The sequence below is a fragment of the Symphodus melops genome, assembly GCF_947650265.1.
Source record: "Symphodus melops genome assembly, chromosome: 19".
NCBI lineage: Eukaryota > Metazoa > Chordata > Actinopteri > Labriformes > Labridae > Symphodus > Symphodus melops.
The window spans coordinates 17,125,568-17,145,895 of NC_136709.1; the positions used below are offsets into that span (position 1 = coordinate 17,125,568).

General features: G+C 42.0%; 3 protein-coding genes across 3 annotated transcripts; 1 reads left to right on the forward strand and 2 right to left on the reverse strand.

Annotated features, from left to right (window-relative positions):
* Nucleotides 1-21: 21 nt before the first annotated feature.
* pccb (propionyl-CoA carboxylase subunit beta) lies at nt 22-5,659 on the reverse strand. The gene is made up of 15 exons (XM_079369205.1): nt 5,366-5,659; nt 4,203-4,322; nt 4,029-4,097; nt 3,863-3,919; nt 3,640-3,753; nt 3,392-3,502; nt 2,939-3,047; nt 2,687-2,807; nt 2,493-2,574; nt 2,282-2,405; nt 1,773-1,880; nt 1,411-1,511; nt 1,141-1,239; nt 948-1,047; nt 22-817 (listed from the first exon to the last, which is right to left on the reverse strand). Exons 1-15 carry the CDS (start codon nt 5,615-5,617, stop codon nt 696-698), a joined length of 1,689 nt encoding a protein of 562 aa, XP_079225331.1. The 5' UTR covers nt 5,618-5,659; the 3' UTR covers nt 22-695.
* A 1,250-nt stretch (nt 5,660-6,909) lies between these two features.
* msl2a (MSL complex subunit 2a) lies at nt 6,910-12,416 on the forward strand. Its single transcript, XM_079369487.1, has 3 exons — nt 6,910-7,951; nt 8,858-10,242; nt 10,527-12,416. The coding sequence occupies exons 1-3, from the start codon at nt 7,810-7,812 to the stop codon at nt 10,827-10,829; spliced, it is 1,830 nt and encodes a 609-aa protein (XP_079225613.1). The 5' UTR covers nt 6,910-7,809; the 3' UTR covers nt 10,830-12,416.
* Nucleotides 12,417-12,942: 526 nt separating this feature from the next.
* On the reverse strand, nt 12,943-18,360 carry LOC306840894 (tumor necrosis factor ligand superfamily member 10-like). The gene is made up of 6 exons (XM_079370477.1): nt 18,025-18,360; nt 17,129-17,254; nt 16,660-16,705; nt 16,444-16,560; nt 15,043-15,287; nt 12,943-14,213 (listed from the first exon to the last, which is right to left on the reverse strand). Exons 1-6 carry the CDS (start codon nt 18,136-18,138, stop codon nt 14,004-14,006), a joined length of 858 nt encoding a protein of 285 aa, XP_079226603.1. The 5' UTR covers nt 18,139-18,360; the 3' UTR covers nt 12,943-14,003.
* Nucleotides 18,361-20,328: the final 1,968 nt, after the last annotated feature.

A 20,328-nucleotide genomic window follows, 5' to 3' on the forward strand; every position in this document is an offset into this window, starting at 1 on the left:
GTCAAGAAGCAATCAAGCATATTGAATTCAATGATTTATTTTACAAATGGCAGAGCAGAGTCTGCCAGAGAGGAAAGGCACACTTTGAGGTTGTAAGGATGATTTGTTTTTCTTTACCATAATGGAAGACATCAAATGCAAAGAGTGTCTGAAAAAAAAAAAAAACTATTGTACACAGCAAGAAGAATAAACTACAGTGCTCACTTTGAAGCAGACTACATATACCTCATCTGGTCTTTCACGTACAGTCATGTTCTTGAAGTGTGTCAAATCAAGAAGATTAGCATTACTAAATGTGGTGTCTGTGACAAACACGGTTTTCCATTTTTTGTTGAGATTTTCATTTTTACATTTTGCACACCAGTGATATGTCAAAGAAACACCAGCTGATTTTGTTGACCTAGCTTTGATATCCCCCCCTCTCCAAAAAATCTTTTCACGTCTAAAATAAATGTTACTTTTTGGAATTTATGGTTCCAAACACTAACATGGAGCTGGAAAGGAATTCAAGATTGCAACTGAGCGCAAACCAAATCAGAGAGTATCTTCATACGTGCTACTTTCCTGGAGTGGTAAATGACAGTAAAGTAAGATGACAACATCTGTCAAGTTGTTTCTCTTGGTCTACTGCTTGAGTTCATTTGAATGGTACATCCCAAAGTGAGTGCCTTTAGATAGTGTCGATGGGAACAGTTTCACAGAGGAATGTTGGCATGCTTCTTCCAGGGGTTGACCTGCTGTTTGCTGGCCAGCACCTCCAGGTCTCTGCAGATCCTCTTGCGAGTGCTAGATGGCTCGATGATGTCATCCACGAAACCTGAAGTTACCATTTGGCAGGTCAGAAAGAGAAGCGCAAAATCTATTTTACCAATATGCAGTGAAAGCTCGAGCGACATTTGAGGTTTGATGGATTTTTGGAGATGCTATGAAGAAGTGAGAAAGTTCACCTCTGACAGCAGCTGGGAAGGGGTTGGCGAACTTTTCCACGTATTCAGCCTCGGCTTCAGCCTGGTTCTCTTTTCCTCTGAAGATAATCTGCACGGCACCCTGAGAGGGAAATAGAGCACACACATAAAAGTCAAATAAAAGTCCAGACAGAGAACAGGGAGGGACCAAATGTTTTTGTTTTAAAGTTTGTACCTTGGCACCCATCACAGCCACTTCAGCTGTTGGCCAGGCGTAGTTCACGTCTCCTCGTAAGTGTTTGGAGCTCATCACATCATAGGCTCCTCCGTAAGCCTGAGATACACAAACACATCAACATTCAGGGAAATTCAAGTTGTTGTTTTTTTGATAGTTCGATTTGAAGCTAAGTGTCTTTTATTGATGAACGTGCTGGAGTCATGCTCAGCCCAGTAAGATTCAGAACACTTTCAACATCCATCTCTCTTTATATTCATTCGGACACACCTTTCTGGTGATGATGGTAATTTTAGGGACTGTGGCCTCTGCAAAAGCATAAAGCAGTTTGGCTCCGTGTCTGATGATGCCTCCATACTCCTGAGCGGTACCTGTTGATGACATCACATCGGTTTCAACGATGCAATGTCTTGTCTGTTTACATGTAAAGTTAGACAGTCTTAAACTTGCGCTGGTCATAATAAAGCTAGGTTAGACAATGTGTGTGAATGTCCTGCCCTTAATGTGCTACTGAGTGTTTTCTGTGCAGGCAGTTTGTCCCGTTTGTGAACAAGATGCAAGACAGCAAGCCAATCACATGTCAAGATCTCAACTCTATCAAGACATTGTGGAGGGATTTTTGCAAACAGTACCTGGCAGGAAGCCCGGCACGTCCACAAAGGTGATGATGGGAATATTAAAGGCGTCGCAGAAACGTACAAATCGAGCTCCCTTCACTGAGGAGTTGATGTCCAGACAGCCTGCGAAGCAAACAGATATGAAGTCAGCAGCATGACACACACACACACACACACACACCATGATAGATCACGAGTTAAGAAACGACTCTCGATTTCTCCCATCAATCTCACGTCTCTCAAATACCATTCCAAAACGAGACAGAGGGAACCTTTGAAAGAAAAACTATTGGGAGGAATGTGGAATTTAGAGGGGCAAAAAAAGGTAGCTATTCTCCAAGATTTAAGGGGTTAAAAAAATGAAAATGAAGATTTACAAGAAACACACATACATTTGCGTATTTCTCATGAAATTCAAGTTTCCCCAGGCCACTTTTTTTTCTAATGTTATTGAAACAAAACTGTAAATGTGTCTCTTTCCTCCCTGCCATTCTTACTTTTGCTCCTTCAAAGATTTTACTCACCAGAAGCCACTTTGGGCTGGTTACCCACAATGCCTATAGTGCGTCCGTTCATACGGGCAAATCCCACCACAATGTTTTTGGCATAGTTGGGCATGATCTCAAAGAAGTCCCTTTCATCCACAATCTGAGGAGTAGCATTCAGAAAGAAAACGTTTACTAAAACAGATTCACTTGCACATACAAGTGAGCGAGGGTTTGCGTGTGCAAGTACCGAGTGAATGATGTCCAACATGTCGTAGGCTTTAGTTGACTCATCCGGGACAATGGTATCCAATGAATGAACTGAACGATCACTGAAAATGCAACAAAGATATTAAACACAAATTAAACAGCATGGAAATATATCCCCCGATTGAAACACGTGGCTGGTTGTGTCCGGATTGAGAGGCTGATGTGATTGGTTACCTGGGGTCATGGCACTCCCTGATGGGAGCAGGATCCCGATTGCTCAGAGGCAGGAAGTTGAAGAATTCTCGCAGGTTCATTAAGGCATCAACATCGTTCTCAAACGCGTGGTGAGCCACTCCTGAGAACATGGAACAAGAAACTTCTCAGACTCTTCAAACAAACTGATTTCAGCGTTTCAATGTTGGATCTTAACTCTTCTCTCTTCTGGTGAGACATAATAGCAGCCTTTTTTTTTTTTCTTTTACTAACCAGAAACAGACGTGTGCGTTTTAGCTCCGCCCAGCTGCTCTTGAGTCACGTCTTCATTGGTGACCGACTTTACAACATCAGGTCCTGTGATGAAGAGGTATGATGTGTCCTATACACATGCAAACATTTATCTGTCAGGACAATAGAGTGTGTAATACAAGATGTATCCACTTTTACAGCAACTTCTTGTGTCTCTGTTTAGCTTCATTTTAAAAATCACATTCGTCAAAATTGGAATAATCTAAACATAAGAAATATATAAACATATAAACAGAAGAAATGTAATATGGGGGTAGGGAAATATAAGTTTTTACTTCTACCTACTACTTTTTGAATATTACTATATTGTCTTTTCCTATTTATCTTATGTTTATTATGTTCTGAAAATAAACAATCAAAAAAATGCTAACTGAAATATGCAAATATTAGAAAGCCTTCGTGCAGCACTCCTACTTTAACCATGAAGGTGAAATCTGTCAGAGCCGGGGAGTAGACGGCGCCTCCTGCACAGGGACCCATGATCATGGAGATCTGAGGGACGACACCTGAAGCCATCACGTTTCTCTGGAAAAGGAGGATGGTTGTTTTCAAAAAAACTGTCCTCAAAAGGTAGTTTGTGTATTTCTAGTGATGAAAGATACAACAGGAAACTCAAAGTCCAAACGTGTGACATGAAAGGACTGTTTCCTAAATAACTATACCAGGAATATGTCTGCATATCCAGCTAGAGACTCCACTCCTTCTTGGATACGAGCTCCTCCAGAGTCATTCAACCCGATGACAGGGGCTCCGACTGTCATGGCCTGGTCCATAATCTGATAGTTGATAAGTAGGAGGAAGAGACACGGTCGTGAGATTATTATTATTATTTAATTTTTTTTTCAGTTTTGTATGTGCACATACAGTGTCTCAATTGTTGTTTACCTTACAGATCTTCTGTGCATGAGCTCCAGACAGACTGCCACCAAACACTGTGAAGTCCTAAAAGGGTTAGGGAGAGCAGGATAGACAAATCGTAATGCATATAGAACCAAGAAGCTCTTAACCTTCTGCTGCTTACACAGTGCAGAGTGTAACTACAACACTGTACCTGACTGAAAACATAAACCAGCCTGCCGTTGATCCTGCCACTGCCTGTCACCACGCTGTCACCGGGGAACTATTAAGAGACAAGAAGATGTTAGAACTTTTGATCAGAAACGTTTCAAACCAGAACGAAGAAAGCGGTTTCCAAAAGGACAGAGCATTCTGTTGCTGTTGTTACCTTGTTTCTGTCCTGCTCCATGCCAAAGTCGGAGCAGCGATGCTCCACAAACATGTCTGTCTCCACAAACGAATCAGGGTCCAGCAGAAGCTCCACTCGCTCCCTGGCTGTCAGCTTACCCTGCAGTGAATAACACAAAATGACAATAAAAATACAGAAACATCAACTGTCAGAGATGCAGTTATGAGTACTACTGCACTGCAATGTCTAATTTTATCTGACCTTCTATGTATTCATCCTCTTATTGTTATTCTAAAAATATGTGTAATAAAAGCAGAAAGCAGGAGGGTTATCTAACTTGTGTATCCCATTGCTGCCCCACATAATTATTAACGGGGACATATTATACCTTTTTTCACCTTTTCAGACAGTCCCCTGCACTTTAAATGAAACATCTGTGCTGTGCTTTGGTCCAAATATAACATGACTCCAGCACCAGGAGGTTTGTGACCCTGTAGAAATCAGTTCTCTCAGAACACTCCGTTTTAGTGTGCATGTCTCTTTAAATACAATCCCCCCCCCCCCTCCCTTAGTTTTCCAGGTAGGCATCACTCCTCCGTAGAGAGAATAAAAATGTCTGACCTGCACACGTTTTGCTCTAGGCAGAACGTTTTATTTTTATTTATTTTTTTTTAAACCAGAATCCAACTTGTGACAAACTGAGAAAATTTGAAACAGAGCATTTTTCACTGTGTTAAGACTTATGCGGACCACAAATAAAGGATTGGATGGATTTATTTTAAATTTCGTGGGTGGATGGACACTCAGGTTACCCAAATGTTAATAAACGCTGTCAAATTGGATTTGTCATTATGTGTCCCCTTTAAAACTCTAACCAACTCTTGACGTGTGAAATAAAAAAAAAAGAGCTTCATGGTAAAACCCTGTTTCCACCAAGCGGTTCAGTTCGTAAACTGTGGGAACATATTTTGGATTTGGTATTAACTTTAAACCAGCAAACGAGGATTTGTGACGTTTTGTGACGTGAGGCTTGCAGAGGATTTGAACAGGTTCTAACCTTGTTAAAGAGCACTGGGTTTCGGCAATGGACTGGGGACATTCCTAAAGGTAGCCTACCTGAGTTACGATACAGTTAACTCTGAAATCAAAAAGTTTTAGAGGTCACTGTAAAGTCAAAGAAAGTCAAACTCAGCAGAAGTTACCCTTTTGTGTTGAGCATCTATTCTCTTCTGACCTCCCCCGACGAGCGCCGCTCTCCGTTTCTTGTCAATCCTCTCCTTCACGGACAGATGGCCGGCAGAGTACCAGCGGCAGTCCCGGAGCTGGTTCTTCTGCGGCACGAGAGCAGCAGCAGAGACTGCGCCATGTTTGACGGGCGCAAAACACTTTAAAGACGTCCTCAACCCGTGTATCAGTCCGCAGCTGCTTCGAGCCACACTGAAGGCCGCCATCATTCTCTTGTAAGCTCTTCGGTGACAGGCAGCAACCGGAAATAAAAGAAAGAGATTTGAGCCAATGGCAGATGGGGGGCGAGCTCTCTAAACCAATTAAAAGTACGGAGTTCATTATACCAGGGAAATGGGCGGGACTTAACTGGTATTTGGTTTTATGCTGCATTCATGTGCTGCTCGGGTGGTCCAAATATCCGAGTTGTGAATAATACATTAAAAAAAAATGTATGTTGGCATAAAAAAAAAAAAATCCCATTTTGCCGGCCAGGTGATGACAATTCTGACGTCAAATCTTTTTTGATTTGTTGTTCCGACTTGAGCAGGTGTTCATGTACATTTTACAACTTCCCAGAAACTTCTTTTTCCGACATCTCCAACATAACCTGAATGCAGCATTATTCTATGTAAAAAACTATGTCATAGTAAAATTGGTGCATATCTTATCCCTGAGTTTAGATTTACAGGTAAATTAACGTTTCATGTTTTGGGCAGCTGTGGTTGCACGTTCATTCTAAAATCCAAACACCGCCTGTAAAGTTTACAATAGTAACAATCTCGCCTACCTGCAACGCTTAGATTTACATTATAGAAACATTTAGGACTACAGGAATCAACACCTTTAAGGTGCACAATGTAGATTTTGTAGTGAAAATGGAAAGTTGGAGCTAAGTGAAATAATTCTATGCTATATTTTCTGAACTAAATAGACAAATTTTACGTTAAAAAACCATGGGTTCATTGAACACTGTTTGTATTAACCGAACAGTGACTGGCTTTCCAATTTGACAGTCAGATGTCATCTCAGTTTTTCATTTTAAGAATTTTAGACTCAAAACTGTGGTCTTCTGAGGTTAAATTATTTTCCTATAGGATGGTGAAGGGGCGACCTTCTCCATTCTTTCTGTACTTACGTGTCAAAGTAAATAACAGGAGGGTTTAAGATAATGATAAGATAATATAAGGTTAACTTTATTGTCCTAATGCGACATTTGCTTTGGACTTAACAGTGCTCTGATACAGTCGCAAAATATCAAAATTAATTAATTAATTAGTGAAACTTGTCAGTTAAATAGTCATTAAATTCCATACAAATAAATGTGTATAATTCAATAATTATGAAAAGTAATGAACGATGCAGGTGCAGCTACACACTCATACATATACACAAACTTTACGGTTAGTGTTGATGTCTTTATATACGTTTGAGGGAGAAAATAAGAGTTTTAAGAGCTAATAATATAGTGTTTATATTGAACAGAGAAGTTGCGGTAAGGTTTGAGGGCCCAGGCGATGTGATGTGATGTGCGGGGTGCGTAAAGAAGACAGTAACCACGGTAACTGCTGGTAGTCTCGCGAGATGATCATGCCTGTCGAGAGGGGTTGATGCGAGGAAAAGTGGAAAATCGATGCAATTTGTAAAACGGATAGTTAGCTATGTGTCGGTCGCTGCTGGCAGACTGTTATAGAAAAAATACAACGTTGCAGAATTTCCATGAACAGCTTGCACTGGCCCCTTTGCGCGGGGTATAAAGCAGAATCCGGGGTGGTTAGTCATACGGTTGAATATTCGCTGGCTAATTTAGTGCTAGCCATGCTAACCCTTGCTGGTTAGCTTTGTTTACATCAAGTGCGCGCCTGGAGTCTGGTAGCTAACTGCTAACCAAGCACATTTGTAATCATAGCAGCAGCCCCTCTTTTTAATAAGGCATCGACACGGTGACATTGTTGGATAGTAAATGGACTCTATGGCGAACATCGACCATTTCTCGTGTAAAAGGTTTGGATGATGTCTGCTGTAAGCTATCGTTAGCTTAAAAAATGCTAACCTTTTGATCATGGCTGTTTTGGATCAGTTGAATTGGTGTTAGCTGTTACATAGTGTTAGGGATAATGTGAGTTATTTAAAAGAAAAAGGGTCAAATTGGTCCCGATCAAAGAAAACATTAACTGTGAGCATAAAAGTATTTAATGGGAATAAGGACTACAAACCGGTGATGCTAACTTAAGCTAGCATTAAATTCAACCGCCTTCCCATGTTCGATGTGAATTAGTTTGTCGATTATTGTAAACTGGGCAGGCTGGGATTTGCTCCACTAAGCCAGTTAACATTTTCTCCCATATAGCCTGAGAGGTTGCTTTCTTTTTTTTTTTTTTGCTGGATATTTTTCCTGAGAGGCTGCGGAGCACACACCGCTATGAACCCTGTTAATGTTACCGCTTTGTACGTGTCCGCCAGCCGGGCCGTGCTGCAGTGTGACCCGCGGCAGCCTCACACCTTCACGGACATGTTCACGCTGCTACCCTTCTTCCGACAGTCCCTCGCATGCCTCGTCTGTGGTAAGCATCCTTTTTAATATTACTTGGTAGCAGGTCAGAAGCACGCAGACATTTCTCACTGAATGATCACACATAAAATAGTCTTGTTAACCATATATACATAATATGTTGCTTTTATTCCATAATCGGACTATTCATATTGACTGAGGTTTGAATGGTTGTGTGTGTTCGCTTGCAGCAGTTGACAACATTTGTCGTGATCACCACCTTGGTCTCCCTTAGCAACCGTTGCTGTGCCCCAGTCATCTGCCCCTTCTTGTCAAGACAGATGACTCCTCTGTTGTTTTGTCTGCTGCTGCAGAGCCATGTGTTTTCCTATTCACAAAGCATTACTGTGACTTTGCTCTTAGTTTGTGGTGCATCCACACACTGGGGCAGCTTGTGTTTCAAGATTGGCAATATTGACAGGATGATATGGGACAGTATTTCTGGGCCCCCAGATTATATAATGGTGTTTTAAAGCATAATTTGTGAGCTCGTGCAATATTTACACAGACTAAGGGGCACAAGCAGTCAAAATCAGTCAATGATCAGACATGATGGTAAAGTACAGTTTAGCATTTTTAATTTCAACAAACTGGGGGCAGGGGAAAGCATGAAAACAGAAAGGGAAATCTATAGTGACTCATAGATCACAATATTGTTGTAGCATGTACTCATTTCTATACTCTGTACCCTATAATCACAAGTAGACTGTTTCATTTGATCGTTGATAGAACATCATTTTGAAACCGCTTTTAAAAGTAATCTCTTTTTTTTTTACTAACTATTCAAACCGCTGTTTAGAGTTAATTTATGGTACTGGGAAATTGTGGCCGATATTTTTTTTCTTAAGTATTGGGCAGACAATGACACGTCCATATAGTATGATTAACTGATGATTGCTCTTGCTTCTTTATGTCCCAGGCAAACTGCTTGAAGATCCCATTTCTCATCCAGAGTGTCAGCATTGTGTCTGCTTGGCCTGTAAAGGCCAGAAGATGCGGATCAGGCTGTCATGCAACCGGTGTAAAGACTATTCCTGCTTCCAGGAGAACAAACAGCTTTCTTTGCTGGTGCAGTGCTACAGGAAGCTCTGTCTCTACGTGACTCATTCACCATTGCTGCAGTTGATCAGCAGCCATGAAGGAGGCTCCCTTGAGATTATGGCCTTGCTAGAGGAGGTGCTAATGTCACATAAAGAGACGGAAGACCTTTGTTTAGCTCAGGAAGATGTGAATCCTTCTGCCTCCGACTCCCTAACCCCCACAGAGGCACCACCTGCTCCTGCAGAGCTCTCAGCTGTACCCAAGAGTTCCTCATCTGACCCTCCTTTATCCAATGGACCACAAGGCTGCAATGGAGAGGTTCTGGGGGACCTGGATCCCTCATCTCCTGAGCTGGAAGTCTGTGAGTTGGTCGAGGAGCAGTCTCAGGCAGGCCTGTCTGTGTCCGATACTGGCTGTGGTGGTCTAGAATTGAGTCTGACCACAGGACCATTAGGCCAAACTCCAGGCACTGTGTGCTCACTCAGGGATGGGGAATCCAGCAGTAGGGAGTTGGAGGAGGGGGAGGTGTTGCTTCTCAGTGTGGAGGAGGTGTTACAGACATTGGATCCCCTTCAGCCAAGTCAAGATTCCCCCCATGCACATCAAGAAAGAACACACATAACCACAGACAGAGCACACACTCAAATGTACATACACCTTGATGCAGCTCACAACTACACACAGATCCGAACAGACAGGACAAACACTGGGTCAAGCCACAGTGCTCACATACTCACTTCATCCTTTGATCCTCCTCCCTCTTCCAAGCCCCCACCAGTCCGCCTTAAACGAAAGCGATCACGTTCAGAAAGCGACAGGGAGAAAGTAAAACCCCTCCCTATTGCCTCCATTCTGCAGGGCCCCTCCTCAAATGTACGCACTCCAAATCCCCCTCTGACAATAAACACACAACCACCCACACTCTCCTTAACTGTACCAGCACACACATACTCATCCCTTTCTAACGGCGCTCCTCCAAAGCCCAGTCGCCCTGCGCCAAACCACAATAAAGGTGCCAGGAAGCATGTTGATCCGGGTCCTAAGAAGCCCCACGTGAAGGCCCGCAGTGGTGGGGGTTCCAAGACCAAGGATGCCAGCAAAGACCAGCGGTTGATGTCTGGCTGCCTCGTGCCTCCAGCCCCTGTCAGGCCTCCATATAAGAAGCCTGTGGAGAAGAAAGGCTGCAAGTGTGGCAGGGCGACCCAGAATCCATCTGTGCTGACCTGCAGGGGGCAACGCTGTCCGTGCTACTCCAACCGCAAGGTGAGACCCTTATCGAGACATACAATGAAGTATTTTGTGTTCTGCTCACTTAAGAGCAACCTTTTTTATGTTATTGAGACATCAGATAGGTACAGTTAGGTGTTGTAAGTATTTTATCTAATGTAAGTCTCTTATTACAAAACTGTCATGGCATGTCAGTAAATCTTTAAATGCAATTGGCACCTGAAAAGAAGAATAAAACTTTGGATCGCTCAAAAAAAAAAAGAAAAAAAAAAAAAGTTTTGACTAACATTACATGTGTACATTCATATCACCCATCTCAGGCATGCTTAGATTGTATCTGTCGAGGTTGCCAGAACTCCTACATGGCCAACGGAGAGAAAAAGCTAGAGGCCTTCGCCGTGCCAGAGAAAGCCTTGGAGCAGACGCGGCTCACCCTCGGCATCAACCTCACCAGCATCACCGCAGCCGCCGCACTCCGCAACCCGGCAACCACCAGCATCCGAGCTAACACCCTCCTAAATGTCGCCACAGCAACAGGGACCCCTGTTACCACAGCCTTCTTGTCCCCCAGCCCCCCACAAGATCCCAACTATGAAGACAGTCTGGAGTTACTGATTGGATGAGAGGCTGGGACTCTATAAACAGACAGCTCTGTGCTGATTGAATGTGACGACTAATCAGTGTCTGTCAGACAACCTGTACCCCCCCCCCCCCCCCCCCCCCAAATCTAAGGCAGCTATGGGTCTGTCCTGTCCTGTAACCTGCTCTTCTTATATTGTGTTGGAAAAAGCTGAGTAGTAAGACTAGCATGGGTGTGCCAAAGCCTCCTGTATTGTGCCTGTGTGCCGGTGTGTATTGTTGCCTGCCTGTAGTGAAACACATATATATTCGGTTTTGTTCTTCAGAGGTGCTTTTTGTTCATTAGACCACAGACACACTCTAAGAGGCAATAGGAACCCATACTACTTTTTTGTCTTTCTTTGTTGCTGCACACAATTATAGATTTGCTAGTGTGCAATTTTTGGTGCATAGTGGTTACAAAAACATCTTCATACCTGAGTCAACTGTCACAGCATTTTCCATGTTTGAGTGTTACTCTGTTTAATAAATACATAATCTGTATTAGGACAGCCCTCACACACACTTTACCTTGTATGTGTTCTCACCTTAATTGTGAATGAATCTTGTGACTAATCGATATTTCACACGCGACTGTTTGCCTTTTCTATCTCGTGAACTCACTCAATCCAAGTACTGTCAGATTAAAAATGACTTTGTCTTAATGAACGTGGCAAATGCAGGCATTGTACAGGCAGCAAGATAATGTCAAAGCACTTGGCTGGCTCTGGTTTTTGTATGTGAGAGTGTGTGTGTGTGTGTGCGCGCATGCGCCTGCGCCTGCTGAGATTTACTGTAATGTCAGTGAGGAGGTGTGTAAAGGATTGTTAGCACTTAGCCTGATTGATTGGCCAATTTACGACTAAAATCAAGTTACCATAGCAATAGGAACACCAACATGGTCCCAGCTCTCGTGCACACACCGTTGTTTACAGCATTACCATTTATATAATCTAATCTGACTGTCTAAAATATTACACTGTTATGTCTTGATCATGAGATTGTACATGACTGTGTTTAGATAAACTGAAGCCATAGGTCGTCATTAACAAGACAAGATATCCTCGAGTGTGTGTTTCTTCCCCTTATTGTAGTGTCCTGACTGATAAGAGACAAACTCAGAGACTATTTTTGATACCGACTGTGTGGAACCACTGTCTTTTCTGTGTTTTGGTTAAAGCACCTTGAAGCCCTTCTATATCCCAAGAGGCTTTGTGTTGTCCGTGTTTGTGTTAACTGTCTCAGCTGTAACTACAACATGTTTGTCAGTCCACTCATGGTGACCAAAAAAATAAGACTGAAGGAGAGAGGACCCAGGCAGACCAAACAAACACCTTGGTTCTCCACTCATTGACCAGAACAGGCAGGTTGATTTACAGTACGATCAACAAATATGATCTATCTTCCTGCTTGTGTGTGTATGTTTCAAAATGTATTTCTTTTGGGCATTACTTGAACCCTGATTAGTTTTTGGTATTTTTTTTTTAATGTAAAAACGTTTGAGGAGTGACTCTTCTTGCGGAAACATTCACTGCCATAATATGGAAACATGTAATATGACATGTATTAAATGATAGTTTTTTACTTTTTCAGTTCTGTGTCTTTCTGTGTAGATGGGATATGTGACTCGACTTCACTTTAAAGGTTTGTCACGGATGATTGCAGACACAAGATCAACCCATTATTTTTGTTATTAGAAACTGAACAAAGCAGTCAATGCAGATGCGTGTTCCGGGCTAGTGTGCACCACTTCTAGCCCTTTTTTTATACTCACAAGAAGAATGTCACGTTCAACATTTGTCAGTACTTCACTTCAATTACCAACATTTTTTTTTAAAAAATGCCCAAAATATCAAATTCAAAGCTTGCAAAGAAATGCAAAACCTATAGAACAGGGGTGTCAAACTCCAGTCCTGGAGGGCCGGCTTCCTCAGACTGTTAGACGTCTCCCTGCTGGGACGCAGCTGAATCCAATGAGTGACTCATTATCAGGCTTATGCAGAGCTTGATGACAACACATTGGTTTAAAGCAGGTGTGCTAGAGCAGGGAGACATCTAAAAGTCTGAGGAAGCTGGCCCTCCAGGACTGGAGTTTGACGTCTGTGATATAGAACCACAAAACTCTAAACAGGTAAGAGAACAACTGCCATGTTAGCTAGCTAGCTAGCAGCTGTGTAATGTCAAATGACTGTATATATGTGACTAGTGTTTAGTGCTATACGCCATCAACAACATGCCCATAATGAGGATGCTAATGTGTAGCAATCTACTACATGTGTGGATTAGCATGCTAACATATGCTAATTGGCAAAAACATAAATGCGAGGTGGTGGGAATGTGAAATATAATTCTCTGGGTGTTAAGTGAAAAAAAGCAAACCAAAGCAAATTCAATGTTTAGGTTCATTATTTCTCACTTGTGTTCTGTAGCTCGTATTGCTAAGAAGTGGTGGAACAAAATTAAAAGTTCAGTATGACCTTGTAAATGTGAGGAATTATACATTTTATCTGATAAAAAACCTTTATAAAATCTTTCCAGCACTTTACAGTTCAATTGATATCCATTGGATAAATAAACACAAATGGTCTGGTCTGAACACACTTTAAATACTCGCTCCATTCATACGACATCAGTGCTTTAAAAGCGTCGGGACATTTTTCTGCCACACATTCATTCACATATTGCACAAAAAGGGAATTCATCCCTAAATGTGTACTCAAAAATAAGCTTCATTCATTCTTGCGACATTCTTTATATCGATCAGATCTGTCTCCAACATTATCGCCATTTCCTTGGGATGAACTGTCCACATTTGAACCTGCGGGAAAAGCAGGTCCCTTTGGTCACGCACAGATCACAGTACTTTGTATCCATTATACTGCTCAATGTCTTGTAGCACCACGTAATCTTCCTTTGCTCTGCTTTGTTAACTTTGTTGACCCGCCTCAAGAGCAAATGTGTGAGGTTTGATCACAACCTCTCCAACCCGTCTAGCTTGTCATTCTGAGCCAGTGAGACTCCTTTGTACTCCTCATGGTCCATTCTTCTCCACCAATCGTGTACCTTCAGTTGGCTGCTCATTTTATCGAGCAAACCCTTGACATTTATGGTTAGCACCTGATTATGTCTGATATCAAATCTTCCATGGCAAAGACCCTCCCTTGGTGGCTTACTCTTATTTAGCCAACAAGTAAAGCCCCAAAGTAGCTTGCCCTCCCGTCCATCTCCATGGCGCTGGCATTGCTAACGCTGATGAAGAGGCGGTCTGCAGGCTGTAAAAAGGCAGTGCCGGCCTGATGCAGGGAGAAGAGACCAGGCTCGGGACCTCGAGGCCAGCAGGCACTCCGTGAAGACTTCATCAGCAGGATGGGCACCGTGTATGAACTCATCTGTGGTCCAAACAAAAAACAAGATCGAAACTTTCATGTACAAAGCACTGAACGATTCATTATGCTCGAATATCTGTGATAACATACCAACTGAATTATCTCTACATGTGCTGCTTTTGGTGCTTTTTCCACTTGGGAAACAAGCCACACCACAGATGCCATGGATTCAGCTTACTTTGTAGTTTATCTTGATATTTTGTTGTTTTGACGTAAGCTCTAATTGCCGGAGGTTTTTGTATAAATGTCTGAAAGCTCTTAAAAGCTGTTTGTGTCACTACAGCTTGTATTAGTTTGCTAACCAAAAAACACTGTATAATTATAACTGGCTGTTTAACATGTGGAGCATTTTCCAGTTATGATCTTATCAAATTAAACTCGCATAAACAACCTCCCGTCTGCATACACTACCTGGAATTGAGCATGTAGCCTTTCCCCCCCCCCAGGAGCTCTGCAGGGAACAAAAAAAACCTGCCACTCTAAACAGATTTTCTGTGTGGCCCATCGTTATAAAGATTGTTAGGAATTTAGAGAGGTTTGTAAAACTGTTGACCACAGCAGCTCTCACTGCAAACAAGGTCAGTTGAATGTTTCTTTTGATTTGATTCTCGAGGCATACTGTGCTGTTCCTGATGATAACCCTGAACAAAGGTTCCAGACCAGTTCACATTTGTAACGCTGTACGGTCGTGGCTCTACACTTCGGTTCAAAAAAAGCGTTAAGTAATTAAGACTCAACTTTTTAAAGCTAAACAGTCCTTAAACAATGTAAAGGTTTAGAACAGTCTTAAATTCATGCTCCTGTTCCAGGTGTTATCTTTTCACAGCCTAACCTTCTTGTAGATATACTGGACAAGCTGTGCTCCTTCCTCCTCCCCTGTCTCCCCCTTGGCCTCCCCGTCGGTTCCCCCCGTAGAGAGCAGTCTAAAGTAGGTCTGGGCATAGATGTAGTAGAGGCCTGCTCGGGTCACCAGCAGCTCTCCCTCCCTCAGCTCCATGTTCTGCAGGAAGGACAGACCTCTCTGGCCCTCCCACGCTCTGATCCGCTCCCCCATGTACCCCCTGCTGCTCCTCGAACCTGCAACAGAACATCAGCACAAATAAACAGGCAGCAGAACACACAAACACTCGAAAATTACAGCCGTTCACCATGATGCAAGAGCATTTAAGATTACAGGGTGGAGTATTGAGTTTAAACAGTCACATTTTTTTAAAATAAGAAACAAATGTTTTAAAAAAAACAACTCTCAATCAGTAAGGCATGCAACATCCGCTAGAAAGAATCCTCAGGGCCAAGAAACATTCTGTGTTTTTTATACCCGACATCTTATTATGGCTTCATTTACAACAGCCAGCTGTAAAAAAAAAAAAAAAAAAAAAAGCACCAAAAGTAAGAGGGGATCCAAATGTCCCGACAGATGATTACGAAATAACTGATTTATGAGACTCATAAAGACTGTCCTTCTGGACAAATAAATCCTCTAATATACAGCTAGCTGTATTTCATATTTCATCTCCAACACGTCCAAAAATCAATAAGCCACCGTCAGACGAGTATCACCGTTCTATTTAACTTCTGCTTTTTTCCTCTTCTATTCTGTCTGTGGCTCTCAGTCACTGGCAAATCGCCGTGAAAAAACTGTAATTGTTTGAAAATATGTTGTTAAATATACGTTAAACTCAAACAGGAATGCATCTGTTAGGGACTATTTGAGGTGATGGATTAATATACATGTGTTGCTTTAATGGGTATACAGAGGGGAAATCAGGATCAAATAAATGTGATCAAAGTACTCAGCTGGTTTTATTGTGCAGAGTCTGGTGTTAAATAATTGTAAATAAAACCTAGAAGAAAAACCTAAAAAAAATGTGCAAAAGATCCAGTTTTCAAGTTTGTTTAATGTTTGGACAAAGAGTAAGTTGGAAAGGATAACTCCAGGACACTTTGATAACGCAGCTGCACACGAGCAGGTCCTGACAAATATGTTGGTATGAAGATGTCACTCAGAACAGCCTGGGAAGCCTTAAAGCACATTCCTCCCCTTTGACCCTGGAAAACTGAGGCTGGAGCTCGACAGTGCTCGCAGGTGTTTGGGCATAATGAATGTTTCACTAAATGTCGTGGTACAGATGCTAATCAGGCTTTAAAGAGCTGTACTCGGAAAGTAAACGACTCTAATGAATCCTAAGTAATACAGGAATATGACTTTATTACTGGATTACAGGATCCTCACCATCTGCTGTTTGGGGTCCTGCGGATGAGATAACACCGGTCACATGGGCCGCTACTTTAGGTAGAGGGAGCCCTCGGATTCCAGGGTTCAGGACAGGTACCCCTCCTGTCAGCTTATCTGTGAAAAAGAAACAAATACAGGACATTATTTACAAAAAAATATGTTTTTACTTGTATAAATAATTGTAGGCCGCACTGCTGCAGTATTTTTGTATACCTCTCATAGTAGTGGATATCTCCTTCTGAAAACGGTCGGCCATTGTCTGGAAGAAAAACATCTCCAGTGAAACAAAGACAATGAGAATGGCAAAAGAGAAGTTGTGTTAAAATGAAGAATCCTGTCATCAATGACTGTTATGTGTCCTCAGATCAACATGAACAACCTTCAATAATTATCAAAGGATCTTGTCCCCCTCTTGAATCATTCAGTCCTCCCCTCTGAACAAACAGATATTTCATCTATTGACCTGAACATTGTAAGAACAGTATTCCCCTTAGCTGAGTCCAATGTGGAGCTGATTTCACAGCTGTTTGGAAATTTTCAGTTCACATCAATTTGAAACCAACCGGACGGTAAAGAACGTTTTGTTGGGTCAGTAAATAATGCCAATAGTAGGAATACAGAATCGTTGTAATCAATAGTATTTAGGGATATTGAAAATAGGGTTAGAAAATAATTTTAAAACCTTCTCTATGTGGTAGTGGAGCTGTTGCGTGACTTGCCAGCAGGGGTCGCTCCTCTTGTCCTCATCTGAGTGTGGATTTGCGTTAATCAGACAGGACACACTGCTTCTGGAGAAACTCTCCTGCATCTATTCAGACACAGGAATAAATGAACGATTTCTGCATTTTTAATGGACTTATGTCATCACTGTCTTAAAAAAAAAACGGTTAAACAAGAAATCCTCCATTCCATCTGCAACAACCACCCTGAGGAAACTCCTGTTAAGACCTGTTTATATAAGCCTCATCGAAGGACAAATAATGACACTGTTTGGACATAAAATAAAGTTATTTATAAAGCCTATCTATCTACATCTGCACTACACACTGGACATATATTTATTAAAGAAGTGAAGTGCAATTAATTCACAAGAGGTAACGGGTGTGAAAGGAGAAGGGGGCGTTTTTTTTAAAAGGTTTAAGCCAATCAGAGTTTAGCACTCAATCAATCGGCGTGTTTAAAAAGAATAATAAAAAACGAACTTCTTTCTGCTTGTGATACCTTACTAAAGAAATATGTTGCTTTTGGGTGTCACAACCACTGGGTCTTTAACTAAACTTATTTCCTGCCATTGTTTTCTGTTATCCACTCTGCCAACTTTCTCCTCTTTCACCTCATGGGACTTAATTATTTTTGTTCATACTGTAGGTTACAATGTGACAAATACCCCGACACTTTCACCAAATTAGCCTTACCTTCAGTATTTAGTTCACAGTGTAGGAAGACTAACAGTCAATAACTTTTGACACTTTAATAGCTTTTCTGCTGGGTAATGGTGTCACTTGTTTGGAATCACTGTAAAACTAACCTACCAGCAGATACCGTAGATAGTTTCTCATCGTGTGACATTTATCTTACCGTGTTCAGGACTTGGTTGAAGTACATGAAACTGACAGACACCGCGATCGTCTGGAAAAGGACGGCAACGAGTATGATGAGCCCCAAACACTGCAGAGAAACAGACACGGCCATAATCCAGCGTGCGTAAACTCGGCCGAAGCACCCAAATAAAGTCCAGGGGAGCAGCGAGAGCCTTACAGCGGGGAGGGGAGGACAAGTCAGATCAAGCTCAGCTGCATTTCTGCCCAGAGAGAGAGAGAGAGAGAGAGAGAGAGATGCACGTAGGTGGAGCGGAGGGAGTGAAAGTTTGGAGTTTTAGTTTTACAACAGCATCAGGATGTCATTTATTAGTTAGTGAAGCGCGACTTTAAAGCTGCACATGTAACCTCTTAACGCATTCGCGTGCTGTCGGAAACGTGGAAATTGAAATCTAAACTGCGGCGTTTTATCCAGGCGTAGATGCATAATGAGGTGAAAGTGGCCTCTGAATGACTTACACGAGTCCACGCATATTCACTTGACGCCAAGCTCAAACTGGGTAGCTGAGATGTTGTCACAATGCAATGCAAGTTTTCAGGAAAATGGTAAGTGAAATCTTAAAGGGGACATATCCCCTTTTTTCATTAACTTTGTAAAATGAATTTTTCATTATATTTCCCCTTTAATTTCACTGCTTCCCAACCTTAGTGTAGGAAAATGATGGCCTTGAGAAAGTAGAGGATGTGAAGGTGCCTCAAACCTGCATTATCTTAATGTCCAGCAGGGGGCGACTGAGCTGATTGAAAAAAACATTCTACTTGATAACATAAACCCAGTGTGGAAAAATAAAGCCTATGCATAGTGCAAGCGTAGCCACATACACACCCCAGTCCAGCAGACACAAACATGTTTACAGTCTGGTTCCAATGTGCAGAAATTCAATCCACTATTTCACACACAAAAAAGCCGATATGTGCTCTAAAATGAATGTTCACGAGCAGAGTAGAAAAACTATAAAACGATGGAAAATAAATGGACTTTTAGGAAAAAGATGTATGTGATTTTTGGATGACCTTGGGTGACCAACTTTTTTCCCTAAGATGTCATGTATTTGTGTTTAACAGTTAAACAGCTGCTGATTAAGTCTATGAATGAACTGCTGTAACTGACTATTGCTTTGCACGTTTAAATACTTGTGAATTATATTTATTTGACTGAAAAGTGTAACTAGCTGTTGTGAAGTTGTCATATGGCCAAAAGCAGTTAAAGATGTATGATGAGCTGCATGCACGAAAGCCAATTTCAGAAGATCAAGTTTGAGTGGAGCACATGAAGTCAGCATCACTGCAGCAGACAATAACCTGCTTTTTGTGCCTTTTTTTGGAGAGACAGGACAGGGAGAGATACTGGAGATTGACATACAAACCCGGGCTGCACGCTTTGAGGACGATAGCCTCCATATATGGGATACGCGAACTAACCACTGCGCCACCAGTGCCCCTCCTTTCTAACTTGTTTCCTGCTATTGTGAAATGATCTGAGGGAATGTAAGTTGATTTGTGCCAAATGACCCACTATTGTTCGAGCTTCACTGTATTCTGCATAGAATCAGTCACAGGGGAGTCATTCAATCTATTACAAAACTTAACCTTGAGTGATTCCCCGTGGTTCCTTCACTTTCATTCCTCCACCTCTAACCCCTGCCCCATTGTCAGCGTGAGGAAGTGAGATCAGAGCTTGTATGTGCACGACCCGCCCGACAATCAAGACCTGTGTTAAAGCATGTGTAGCAAATTCACACGAGCACACATGAAGCAGTGATGTTCACACTTGTTGGACTGTGCCAGGAAAACATGTTGGAAGTTAAAACAGGTGCGACGACAACAAAGGGGAAATAAGCATTTAGTTTGTTTCCTGTTTGAGATGCAAATCTTAAAATGCAGAAAAGAAAGCGATAAGAGATCCCTGTGTTCCCTTAAGTGAGTCATTTCCCAGGCCTGTCAGACACAAGTACGGAGACGGTGAGTGATATGTGAAGACTGTGTGGCCTCAGGCGGGGAAGATGACACCCTGAGAGACATGCTTGTCTACACTCTCATAGAAAACACAGATATAGAGAGGAAGGGAGATGGGACGTGTGTAGGGAATTGTTAGCGTTTGCTTTCATTTTAAACAACGTTGAATCATTTTATTTAACATCATTCTGATGATCATTTTTTGTTTTCCCTCTCTTTGGTTCAATTATTCTCCAAGCTCAGCGCTGTGTGGGGAATGTCTCCATGCAGCAGGCTCTGATCTTCAATCCTCAACATGCTGGTCAACATGCTCTTTTTGTCTGCATTT